The sequence below is a fragment of the Eutrema salsugineum genome, unplaced genomic scaffold (assembly GCF_000478725.1).
Source record: "Eutrema salsugineum unplaced genomic scaffold, Eutsalg1_0 scaffold_13, whole genome shotgun sequence".
Taxonomy (NCBI): domain Eukaryota; kingdom Viridiplantae; phylum Streptophyta; class Magnoliopsida; order Brassicales; family Brassicaceae; genus Eutrema; species Eutrema salsugineum.
In genome coordinates this window covers 8,406,901-8,419,139 of record NW_006256885.1, presented here as the reverse complement: position 1 = coordinate 8,419,139, position 12,239 = coordinate 8,406,901, and the positions used below count along the sequence as shown (strand labels likewise).

At 38.1% G+C, this 12,239-nt stretch overlaps 3 protein-coding genes across 3 annotated transcripts; 2 read left to right on the top strand and 1 right to left on the bottom strand.

Annotated features, from left to right (window-relative positions):
* Positions 1-1,807: 1,807 nt before the first annotated feature.
* On the top strand, positions 1,808-4,436 carry LOC18024944. Its single transcript, XM_006408176.2, has 7 exons — positions 1,808-2,065; positions 2,424-2,494; positions 2,630-2,863; positions 3,021-3,569; positions 3,658-3,870; positions 3,969-4,106; positions 4,198-4,436. Exons 1-7 carry the CDS (start codon positions 2,014-2,016, stop codon positions 4,237-4,239), a joined length of 1,299 nt encoding a protein of 432 aa, XP_006408239.1. The 5' UTR covers positions 1,808-2,013; the 3' UTR covers positions 4,240-4,436.
* Positions 4,437-4,625: 189 nt separating this feature from the next.
* Positions 4,626-8,417, top strand: LOC18024943 (T-complex protein 1 subunit theta). The gene is made up of 13 exons (XM_006408174.2): positions 4,626-4,905; positions 5,235-5,497; positions 5,583-5,729; positions 5,844-6,005; positions 6,158-6,235; positions 6,418-6,551; positions 6,694-6,766; positions 6,847-6,924; positions 7,020-7,142; positions 7,247-7,341; positions 7,464-7,673; positions 7,825-7,882; positions 8,134-8,417. The coding sequence occupies exons 1-13, from the start codon at positions 4,758-4,760 to the stop codon at positions 8,209-8,211; spliced, it is 1,647 nt and encodes a 548-aa protein (XP_006408237.1). The 5' UTR covers positions 4,626-4,757; the 3' UTR covers positions 8,212-8,417.
* A 221-nt stretch (positions 8,418-8,638) lies between these two features.
* On the bottom strand, positions 8,639-11,126 carry LOC18024942 (protein SINE2). Its single transcript, XM_006408173.2, has 3 exons — positions 11,019-11,126; positions 9,227-10,408; positions 8,639-9,136 (listed from the first exon to the last, which is right to left on the bottom strand). Exons 2-3 carry the CDS (start codon positions 10,388-10,390, stop codon positions 8,639-8,641), a joined length of 1,662 nt encoding a protein of 553 aa, XP_006408236.1. The 5' UTR covers positions 10,391-10,408; positions 11,019-11,126.
* Between the last annotated feature and the right edge of the window lie 1,113 nt (positions 11,127-12,239).

Sequence of the window (12,239 nt, the reverse complement as noted above, 5' to 3'; positions counted from 1 at the left end):
ATTATTATTTGTTTAGTGTTATTTTTTTAGTATGTTTTCATGTTCTTCAAAAAAAAAATTACTTTTTTAGTTTGCATTTATTCTATGTAAATCTTTTCATCATAAATTTGTAGTTACATCGCTTAAACGTCTCATTATATGTAAAAATATTAGTCGGGGATATATAGTTTGACGAACTTATATGTATTGTAAAACATTGGTTAAGAAAATAATAAACATACCTAAGAGTATATTATCTCTTCTTTATTTTTATGTTAAAGGGATTAAAGAAACTCAACATTTCAAAATGAAAAGCTGTCGGTTAATGTAAGAGTTATTCGGTGATCAATTAATTTGTTGGTTATTGTAAGAGTTATTGCTCTAAACGAAACTCTGGTTCGATTCTAGTTAGATGTTAACTACTGTACATATATGGTTCAATTATGATTCCTTTGTTAGGTTCTTATGGGTGCGCCTCGCTGGCTTTGTATCTTTTATAGTAAACCTTTTAGCAAAAAAATAAAATAAATTCAAAACGCCCTTTAACAAAAAAAACAAAACAAAACATTTCAAAACCTCACGTCACATGATAATTTAATTCATGGAGATCGGTGAAACATATCACACTTTTTTTGCTAAAAACATATCACACTTTATGCATAATGCATTGTATAAAAGTCAGTGATTTGGTATTTAGGATTGGTTGACACATTTGACGAGTGATTAAGAGATGTAGATTATAACTTTTTATTTTGGTATAAGACTCGAGCGGAGAAAGAATCACACGATGAGTCGAAGAGTCACGAAATGGAGGAGATGAGAGAGGTGGTTTTAGCTAGGACGGGAAGTGAATTCAAGTTTTAATTAACTATTTTAACGAGCTTAAAAAAAATTATACAATATTTCGGGAGATTGGAACTTCTGATCCAATTATAAGGTTAAAAAGTAGAATTATGGTCGATCTCGAAACGTAAGGTTTAGACTATTTAGCCAAGGTTGAGTCGTTCGTGCATTGCAAAGGGTTTTAGGAGAAGCCTCGCATCTCTAGAACCCCTGGCTTGTGTCGGTTAAATGCTTGAGCCGCCCGTTCTATGAGAACTTCAGTAAACTTTGTGGTTTATTGGCCTTTCCGAATATAATTGTTTGTGGAGCATCTACGTTCTATTTATTCATAATTTTTTTTTCTAGATAGCTAAACAAGTACCCCAATCTATAAATCATTTGTTTACTATACAATTATCTTTACGGCTATACCAACCAGTAAAATTCTGTATCAGGCTAACAACACTAGGAGAAAGAAAAAAATTTAGATGAAGGTCATAATTTCACCATTTTGGTATCTAGACCGACCCGACCAACAATGATAACATTCTATATTATAAAACATATGTATCAATCTACTAATTATCGATTAGCTTTTTATTGAAAGTTCATTATTCTTCGCATGACAACAATATCAAACAAGTTTGTTTTATCCTCGCAAATATTTTTATTCGTATATGTGTATATGCTACAACCAAGGATTAACACATTCTAAGCAAATGGAATATTGCATGATAATTGCTCTTAAGCAAAAGTCCTGAAGGTATCGAATTTAAGCAAAACATGAGGGACGGACATTCATAAGTTAGCTATACGCTTTATTGCTTTGTTCTTTTGATTTTAGTAATTAAGGGACCTCTAATAAAAGCAATCAACGTCAATTTTCAGAATCTTCTCGTGTGACGAAAATATTGTCAATTAAGAAGAAGAGCCTTATCTTTTTGGCTTTAAGAAGAAAAAAATTGAACTTGATTTTGTTGTTTTTGTCGCTTTGAATTCCTCGTTAATTTTACCCATTTGGGCATTTCGTTCTTATCACCGCCTTACGTTAAAGGAGAAGACGAAGAAACAAAAAAAAAGAACGGAACTTTCTATAAACCCCGAAGGCTCTGGGTTTTTCGAGGCTGCGTTTTCTCCATTTGCCGAAAGCTCACTGACGTTTTCTAGGGTTTTCCTCCTTTAAAGCTTCTGCCTTTTTTTGATACTCTCGATATGGCTGGAGCCGCTTCTTCTGATCGTCTCGTCACTAGTTTCCCTCTTCTGGGTATGTTCATTTTGATTCTCCCTTTTTTTTTGGTATCGGAAGTTATATTTTCTGCTAATCGTAGAACTTTTTTAGCTATTGATTTGTATCCTTTGGTTGTCTGTCTCGAACTTCAATATTTTAAACAAGCGAGGGGATTATATTGTCAGCATCTATCATAGGTTGTCTATTTTGGATTGATTTGTGACGTTTAACCTTGTGAGAAGATAGATGATATATAAATTATGTTTTTTCTTTTGTTGGTTCTGCTTAAGGGTTGAATTTCACCAGTATTTGTTTGCTCGGACTAGGCAATTGGATTTTGAGGTTTTGTAACCAGAAAGACTAACTGGCTCTTGTATGTATATAACTGGTGCAGAAACAGCAGATTTGTTTCAGGAGTTGTCTTTAGGTTCAGATGCAAGCGAAGTCCCTAGGAACCGTAATAAGGTATTTGCTTGCTACTCTTTTGAAATTATGAGTCTTGTAAGCTATATTTATGTTGTGGCGAAAGATCTATATTGTTCTGCTTGTTGTTGATTTAAGTCTAGCACATTTTGTTAACTGAGTGTGTTTTGTGAGAAGGGATCTCTTCAGCACCAGTATGGCCATGTACCTTATGGTGAATTTACTGCTCCATCTTCTTATGGAAGCGAAAGAAGGCTTAATATGAATGCTGGCAATCTGCTAAATGGTGGAGACTCGGTTGGTTCATACCCGTGGGGTTACTTCCCGCCAAACTATCCCTCTGGTGGCTACCAGGATCCGAGGTTTGGTTATGGCCACAACAGCAATTCAAGTACCTTTTCACATCTCATGGTATGCTGGTTCTATTTCATCACACCTTACAATCTCTTATCTTTCTATGGCTATAGAATCTGTGTTTTGTTTTCTTCTTCCTTTAGGCTGGGACTTGAGAATTTTGCGTCTAACAATTGGGTCCAAATCCAATGTGCTCTTTTTTCTTTTTGAGCAGAGTCCACACAGCTCACAAGACGCACTGAGTTTTGAGCAATTTGGATATAATGATCAGTTATATTCCAACCATGGACTGTATGGACTCTACGGGAATGTAATCGACTCTGGTCATGCTTATGGAACTTTTGGCTATGATTCCTGGAAACTTGGGAGAGGATGGTATCCTGTTGATGGTTATAGAAAGACCAGAAGCTTCAATTACGGTCGTGGGTATACTGAAGAAAAAGCTGAAAGGCTTAATGAGCTTTGTCGAGGACCAAGAAGTAGTGATGTCAAGAATCCACAAGGTCTGAACTCTACTATGCTGGAGACAATGAAGCAAGACGTTCCAGCGGTTGATCTCCAGCGCTACAAGGGGGAGAATTTCCCTGAAACATTCACGAAAGCGAAATTCTTTGTGATTAAGTCGTACAGCGAAGATGATGTTCACAACAGTATAAAGTATGGCGTTTGGTCGAGCACACCAACTGGCAACAAGAAGTTGAATGCTGCATATTATGAAGCCAAAGAGAATTCCCAAGAGTGTCCTGTGTATCTTCTGTTCTCGGTCAGTATTGCGGAGACTCAACGGCTAGTGCAATATCCTTATAGAATTTACATTAGGTAATCCGCTGTTAACTTTGGTTTATCTGCAGGTGAATGCAAGTGGGCAGTTTGTTGGTCTTGCGGAGATGGTTGGCCCAGTTGATTTCAACAAGACAATGGAGTATTGGCAACAAGATAAATGGATTGGTTGCTTCCCTGTGAAGTGGCATATAATCAAAGATGTACCAAACAGTCTTTTGAGGCACATAACACTTGCAAATAATGATAACAAGCCCGTCACCAATAGCAGAGACACTCAAGAGGTTCGTTAAACTTCCCTTACACAAGTGTTGGACCATGTGTGAAAGTGAAAGGTTAAAGCTTTTTGAATTCTAATCAAAGGGTTGTGGTTTTCCTGCAGGTGAATCTGGAACATGGAACCAAAATCATAAAGATCTTCAAGGAGCATTTGAGCAAGACATGTATACTTGATGATTTCAAGTTCTATGAGACAAGACAAAAGATCATCAGAGATAAGAAGATCAAGCAAAAGAAACAGGTACACTTGCTTAAAACCCAATGATCCACCAATTGACGGTTTCTGAGCTTGTTGATTCTGATACGTTTTCTGTTTGCTTGTTTGTAATTAGGCTCTTGATGGAACTTCTGGGGAAACGTCTCACTTGTGTTGAAAGCTGATATCTTTGCGAGGAAAGATGACTTTAATTTAAGAACCTAGTTTTGATTATGTTTTTTTTTCCCTTCAGGCTTTGGATTCCTGAAAACCGAATACACATCTTTAATCTGTGGTTTCTGTGCTTTTTTTTTCTAAACTGATTATACATTCTGTTTTGTTCCTTCTAAGGACGAACATCTGATAAAACAAAAACTCATGATTTCTTCTTGTGGTCCCTAAACTTTCGTATAATCTTAATTTCATCCTCGAGATTTAAGTTTCTCCCAAGGACCCACGGATTAAAATTTGTCTGAAAGTTAAAACGACGCCGTTTAAGAAACCCCAAAATTGAAGAATCGGGGAGTATTTGAAAACCTCGAAAGCTATTCTAGGGCAATCCAGCCCACTATAACTCACACCAGAGCCTTCTCTCTCACTTTTACTCCCTCATTTCGTCGCTTCTACTTTTAGGGTTTTTCTTCTTCTTTGTTCTACTGACGCAAGCACAAGGCGTATAGATCGGTATCGGAGAGAATGGGTATGTCGATGCAGCCGTATGGTATCCAGTCGATGCTTAAAGAAGGTTACAGGCATCTCTCCGGTCTAGACGAGGCGGTCATTAAGAACATCGAAGCTTGCAAGGAGCTCTCCATCATTACTCGCACCTCTCTCGGCCCCAATGGTTCGTATTGTTTCGATTGTTGGAGTTTCCTTTTTTTCTCTGGGATCTAATCCCTTCATTTTTATACTTTTTTGTGTGGATCAGCAAGTATATTTCTTCGATCTGACACTTTCTATTGGAAATGATGAATCCTCATTCTCGCCGTCTCGTCTCAGCTTGTTTTGTTTTTTCTTATAGTTCCAAGTAGGATTTTGAGCAAACCTGATCTGTGTTTTCCATGGACTTAGATTCGGATTAGAACTGAGTCTATTCATTGTTACTAGTAGTGCTAAACAAACACTTTCTTATAGCTGTTGGAATCTGATACATCTTTGTTTCTACTGTTGTAGGGATGAATAAAATGGTTATCAATCATTTAGACAAACTGTTTGTCACAAATGACGCTGCCACCATTGTGAATGAACTGGAGATTCAGCACCCAGCTGCGAAAATCCTTGTTTTAGCTGCAAAAGCCCAGCAAGAAGAAATCGGAGATGGAGCCAATCTGACTATCTCTTTTGCTGGTGAGCTTCTTCAAAACGCCGAAGAGCTTATCAGGATGGGGCTGCATCCTAGTGAGATCATTAGTGGATATAATAAAGCAATCATTAAGGTTGGTAAAAAATACTGGAATTGCTGTTTGGTACCTTTTTTATTATTTTATTTCTCTTGTGTGTCTAAGTATCTTTTATGTGCAGGCTGTTGAAATTCTTGAACAACTGGTTGAGAGTGGTTCTGAGACCATGGATGTGCGTAACAAGGATGAAGTTGTATTTCGAATGAGAGCAGCTGTTGCAAGCAAGCAGTTTGGGCAAGAGGAAATCATATGCTCTTTAGTAGCTGATGTAACTCTTCCTTGCTATTCTTTTATGACTTATTTCCTGTTTCACTCTTCAGATTTTGATTTCTTCAAGGACCGCTGATTAAGCTTTTAGCTAATGTGTTTACTTATTTTTCAGGCATGCATTCAAGTCTGCCCAAAGAACCCAACAAACTTCAATGTAGACAATGTCCGTGTTGCCAAGCTTTTGGGAGGAGGTTTGCACAATTCTTGCATAGTCCGCGGTATGGTCTTGAAAAGTGATGCTGTTGGGAGCATAAAGCGAATGGAGAAGGCAAAGGTTCACTTTCTTTTGTTATACCCTTGGTGCCATGTTTATTTTTCTTCTGATTTGATCGAATATTTGCCCCTTAAAGAATTGTAGCTTTGTGGGTATGTCTTTCCTGTTTTGAAAAGCTGAATGTCGCTGAACCCTTTTTATACTTTCTTCAGGTTGCTGTGTTTGCTGGTGGCGTTGATACTAATGCAACAGAAACAAAAGGAACCGTCTTGATTCATAGTGCTGAGCAGGTTAGTTGATTCGTTCTTACAGCGTGGAATCTCTAAATTTTCACCCTACGCTTTCAATGTGATGGGGGGTAAAAATATCACTACTATTCTCTCTTTTGAAAATACCAAGATTACTAAATTGCCTTCTCAAGAATGTTGTGGGTTGTAAACCATATTATAACATTTTCTTTTTGGTTTTCTAGTTGGAGAACTATGCCAAAACAGAGGAAGCTAAAGTTGAGGAGTTGATCAAAGCTGTTGCTGAATCAGGAGCCAAAGTCATTGTTAGTGGGGGACCAGTTGGAGAAATGGCATTGCATTTCTGTGAGCGCTACAAGTATGTGTAGACCCTAATATTTTGTCAATTCTTTTTTGCTGTTTTCATCGCTTTCCCTTTTGATACCCCTGGACATTCCATTGTAGCTGCTTATGATATACATGTCTTTTACATTCAATTCTAATGTGAATTTCCTTGGCAGGATAATGGTCCTGAAAATCAGCTCAAAGTTCGAACTGAGGCGTTTCTGCCGGACAGCTGGGGCTGTCGCTCATGTAAGTGTTGTTCATTCACATTCTCTAAGGTTATCTAAGGGTGTTTTTCTAGTTTTTAATATTTCATGATTATTAAACAGTTGAAGCTAAGCCGGCCTAGCCCTGATGATCTGGGTTACGTTGATTCCATATCAGTTGAGGAAATTGGTGGTGTTACAGTAAGTACTCTGAAGTCAGTTACTGTCTTTTTGGTTAATTATATTTGTCTTTCATCGACCATATGCAATTCTCTGTCTGCTTGTGATGTCTTTAGGTCACTATTGCAAGAAATGAGGAGGGTGGTAACTCAATCTCTACAGTAGTTTTGCGTGGAAGCACAGATAGCATTTTGGACGACCTTGAAAGAGCTGTTGACGATGGAGTTAATACATACAAGGTGATCTTTGCTGGTTTAAGGATCTTTTTTCAGTGTCTATTTTCCTTTTCCGAATAGTGTGCAATTGTCTTGACTTTTGTTATGACTCGTGCTCTTCTTGTCAGGCCATGTGCAGAGATAGCCGTATCGTTCCTGGGGCTGCAGCTACTGAAATAGAATTGGCACAGAGATTGAAGGAATATGCCAACGCCGAAACAGGGTACTTTCTTTTACTCAGTTTATCTGATGCTATCATTTTGGATCATGAATCATTGTAGGCTAGCTTTTTATACAACACTGCCTGTGTGGTGGCTAAACTTGGGTTGTACTTCGATTTTTCAGGTTGGATAAATATGCCATCTCCAAATACGCAGAGAGCTTTGAGTTTGTACCAAAAACCCTCGCAGATAATGCTGGCCTCAATGCAATGGAAATCATAGCCTCTCTATATACTGGACACGGATCTGGAAACACAAAGCTAGGAATTGACTTGGAGGAAGGTGCTTGTAAAGATGTCTCAGAGACAAAAGTATGGGATCTATTTGCAACCAAGTAAGTTTCACATTGCCTTTCAGCCATTACATCATTGTATCATACTCTGGTATTTTTGTTCCGCTCACAAAGAAATGAAGAAGCTGAAGTATATTTTTTTCTGAACCTTTTAATTTTATTTATCACTAAGGCACAAAGTCTTTTTGTGCAGGTTATTTGCTCTTAAGTATGCTTCTGATGCTGCATGCACAGTACTTCGCGTAGACCAGGTATGCACAAACCGACCTGATTTAATCTTTAGTGAACCAACCAGTTTCTCAGTTTAGTTATATCACCTAAAGTTGCTCCATTCCATAAATTAGAAGAAAGTGTTCACTTAATGCAATTGTATCTGCAACGATCAACATATAAACGTCGCTTCCTTAAGTTGTTTTGATTACATCATACTCTTAAATTTAACACTCATATCACAATGAGTAAAGCATACATACTTATACTCTGGTGTATGTATAATGTGCAGATTATAATGGCGAAACAAGCAGGTGGACCAAGGAGAGACGCTGCAGCAGCCGCAGGTGCAGGCGCAGAGGAAGACTAACCTGTAGAACAAATACCTCGTAGTGAAACTCTTCTTCTGTAACCTTTTTTTTTCGAATTCTGGGAAATTTTTGGTATGTCTCAGTTTGTGATCTTGTACACACACCACCAACTTAAGGTTTTGTCTTTTTTGGTTTGCATGTTCGGTTCGTCCCAACTTGAAATTTCCCGGTTTAGCTAAATGAAATTATTGCGAGGATCCGTTTATATGGTTTGGGTTCCTCACTCCGGTTCCTGAACAAAATTGATACTAAATGATTAGATTAGATCAGTAACGATTACTGAAGAAGACAGAAATTCTTTGAGGAAAAGAAAACAAACTAGTATTTGAACAAGATCCACACATTGACAAAAGAACAAGAGAACCTAGCACTACAATTTGAACCTAAGTAAGATCTAAGCCTTTTTTATGTTCATCCCTTAAAGCTTCAAGTAGGAACAAGATAAGGAGGCATCATGTCGTCTTGCAGATGCACCCACATGACAGAAGCAAATCCTGCAACTGCAATTGACAAGAAACTCAATCCCCATCTCAACACACGCTTGCTCCTGATCATTCTCGAGTCTCCTGTCTTGAGTTTGGCCTCAGAATCCAAATCCGACTTCGGTTTCTCACAGATGTCTTCTGTTGTGTTGGTTGGAGTAGTAGTACCAGAGCTATCATATATTGATGATGATGATGAGCTTTGACTGTATTGTTGCAGCTGCTTTCTGTTCTCTAGTAGCTCAGTGAATGGATCTTGTGTGAAACCGTGCCTGTGATGTATCGAACTCATGTCTCCTGATTGTCGCTTCTTCGTGTTTCGTCTTGAACGTCTTGAGCGATTGGTCCTAGAACCCACAGATTCGTTAAAGTCAGAGCTTCTGTTCCTCTGATGGAACCAAACTGACTCTATGTTATCATCTTCAACACCAGAAAAATGAATCTGAAACCAAAGTAGCAGAACAATGAAACCTTTTTTTAAAAAAGAACGGACACAAGAGATATAGCTTTTAAAGTTTTGTAGCATTTTTACCTGATTTCCAAATCTTGGACTCTCGATCACAGAACCGGTTCTTTGGTTATGGTCATCAAAAGTCACCAAAGGAGAGCCTGAGACAGCAGTTCTTCCACTGGCTACACCGCAAAACAATACATCTTCATCGTCTTGAGCGTTTACATAACTCCCGTCATGTCTACTGTTAACACTCCACGGGTCATGTGCTCCCAGACTTGGTGTAGACTTGACTGATCCGCTGAGCGAGATTCGGGTCTTGTTGCAGTTCTCTGCATCCACCATCGGATCTGCCTCTCCTATTAATCTCTCTGCTGTTCTCATGGTTTCGTATGCAGCCATTCTGACAAAATGCATCTGATCTTTCTGGTGTTTCTCCAGCTCCTGGAATATAAGCTCTAGCTCAGAACAAATACTCTTGGGATCCAGATACTTCATCAGAAAGTTGAGCATCTGTATAGCTAAAAGCCGTTTCTGAGAATCTCCTTCAACAACACCTAAATCCAGAATCCTCAAACCGGACTTCACCAAAAGCCTTGCATATGCTTCAACGGTAAAAGGATTGTGCTTAGCAAGAGCTATGACAAGTGCCATATGAGACTTGGCTTCACTTGAAGTGGCTTCAAGAGCAACAGCTAAGCTTTGGCAAACCTTATTAACCATTTCAGGAGAAGCAAATCGCCAGTTATCGCAATCCACAAGTGACTTCAAGCAGAGAGCAGACCCCAAAGCAAGATGCTGTTGATGCTGCGAATCTAGAAGAGAATCAGAGAGAGGCTTACAAAGAGAATGAATCACATTCTTTTTCTTATCTTCCGGTGTTGCAGGATCAATTCCATATCTAGCCATAGCAGCTACCGCCTTTGAGCAAGCCTGTTGAACACCTAAGGACCCTTCACCAGAGCTCAATGTCCTGATGATAACCGGCATGATCATCTCTACATGGGGAGCAATTTTTACTCCATGAGCACGGGCAAGGTCTTCGAAGAGAGAAACCGTGTAGCCACCTGACTCAGAACCGATCTCTTTGGTTTCAGAAACTTGAGCAACAAACACGTGAATCACTTTTGCACTCAAATCTTTCACAATAGATCTCAGATTGCTCATTGCAGTCTTGTAAGTATCTGGGTCTTTGTCAAGATTAGCTAACTCTTGTCTAAACGCTGAACCGAGATTTCTCCCCATCTTTTCCTCCTGGATACTCTGAAAACAATATGCCACAATAAAGTCAACAAGCAAGATCATAGCGTAAATTCTCTTCACCTCTTGACCTTAGTTTATATATACAGTATCGGATATACACAACTGACACAAGATAGAGAATATAAACAATCATCTGAGAATAAGAGAGGTTCGTTTCTCTAATAACTTTACCAAAATGAACATAGTCAATAAATGTAAACCATATCCGAATAAGGGAAAAAAAAAAATCAATCTTGACCCATTTTCATGAGGATTAGACTAAAACCATTACTCAATTCCATCAAAAAATGACAATCAAATCTTTTTGGTGAATCGAACGGAACGAATCATTCTCCGGATAAATTTTGAATTCCCGCAGATAATTGAGTAAAACGATTACTTCAAATTCTTAAAAGTTTAATCTTTTACAACAATAAACATAAATATCATCGAATGAAAGGGATTATCTATTCTATAGTGATGAATTAACGAAAATGGGTCTTATGAATTCGAATCCCAAAGGATCAATTAAAGAAGAGAAGTAGTAACCCTAATCAATAAAGAGGGTATGAACAGAGTTTCGAATGTCAGCAAAAAGTAAAGCAGATGAATATTGAAGAACGAAGCGTACCCGTGTCTGATTACGAAGATTGACCCAAGAAAATTTCCTTTCAAAGACAAAATAAAGAAAACCCAAGAATCTGAAAGTCCCCAGATTCAAGAGAGATGGCTCTTCTTCTCTTCTTACGATACGACGCGAAGAAAACCAGAAAAGGGATTCAACTTTTTTTTTGAACGTTGAGAGTTTGGTGAGATGGGCGGGTTTATGGTAACTCTCCGTAATTTTTGGGTCCAAAGCGAATCGAGCCCTTCTATTTTCCTGTTTTTTTTCAAATGGTACCAACATTTTAAATTATCAAAGTATAGCCTATGCGATTAGTGTGATTTCGTTTTGTTTTGTTTTGTTTTTTTTTTTTTTTTTTAACGTCTGCATATTTCATTGATGTTATTGTAAATACAAAGTGTTATGATCCTCATGGAGGATTTGAACAAGGTAGTAAGGGACATAAAAATGAAATACAAAGGAATTATTAGGAATTAGAGGTTCTCTTGCTAAACGATCTGCAGCTTTGTTACAGGATCATGGTGCCTATTGGAAGTCAATTGATTCGAATTTCTCTCCCCACCATTTGATATCTCTGATCCATTTATGTAGCTTGAAGTTTTACACTTTACCTGTAAGTAATTTGAAAACCATCTGATTATCTCCTTCGAAGATTATTCGACGATATCCACAACTCCATGTATGCTGCATTGCCATCAATAAAGCTTGTAATTCTGCTTCTAAGACATTTATTACTTGTCTTCCAAGCCCTTGGCCAGCTCCTAAATAGAATCCTTGAGAGTCCCTTATAATCCAGCCTGACAGAGACTGTGTTGCTTCTCTATATCGACAATCAAAATTGCATTTGATGAAACCTGGTTTTGGTGCCGCCCAATGAGAGTGAGTCTCAGAATTTCTCATATGCAAATTTTGATTTCTCGGCTGCTCTTCAGAATTGAGGATAGAAGTCCATTCTTCTGCATCCATGACAGCTTGTTTCAAATCCTTTCTCCAGGAATTACTCTGTTTTTGGTAAACAAGTAGATTCCGACTTTTCCATATCCTCCACATCGTACATAATGGAATTTGTCGTTGAAGCAGAGAAAGATTGGTGTTCGTATGACAGGCTAGAACAGCTCGTAATTTTGATTCAAAGGAATTATTTGGATCAAATAATTCTCTTATAGTGTGATTTCGTTTATATCAATTACAGCAAATGGTACTGGAATTTTGATTTAATAAAGTGAA

Excerpts from the sequence above, each read along its gene's own strand:
- LOC18024943 (XM_006408174.2), top strand. The coding sequence starts at position 4,758 with ATGGGTATGTCGATGCAGCCGTATGGTATCCAGTCGATGCTTAAAGAA. Across the intron at positions 5,730-5,843 it reads TATGCTCTTTAGTAGCTGAT|GCATGCATTCAAGTCTGCCC; the intron begins GTAACTCTTCCT and ends CTTATTTTTCAG. Across the intron at positions 6,552-6,693 it reads CATTTCTGTGAGCGCTACAA|GATAATGGTCCTGAAAATCA; the intron begins GTATGTGTAGAC and ends TTTCCTTGGCAG.
- LOC18024942 (XM_006408173.2), bottom strand. The coding sequence starts at position 10,390 with ATGGGGAGAAATCTCGGTTCAGCGTTTAGACAAGAGTTAGCTAATCTT. Across the intron at positions 9,137-9,226 it reads GTCCAAGATTTGGAAATCAG|ATTCATTTTTCTGGTGTTGA; the intron begins GTAAAAATGCTA and ends CTTTGGTTTCAG.
- LOC18024944 (XM_006408176.2), top strand. The coding sequence starts at position 2,014 with ATGGCTGGAGCCGCTTCTTCTGATCGTCTCGTCACTAGTTTCCCTCTT. Across the intron at positions 2,066-2,423 it reads CACTAGTTTCCCTCTTCTGG|AAACAGCAGATTTGTTTCAG; the intron begins GTATGTTCATTT and ends TAACTGGTGCAG. Across the intron at positions 4,107-4,197 it reads AGATCAAGCAAAAGAAACAG|GCTCTTGATGGAACTTCTGG; the intron begins GTACACTTGCTT and ends GTTTGTAATTAG.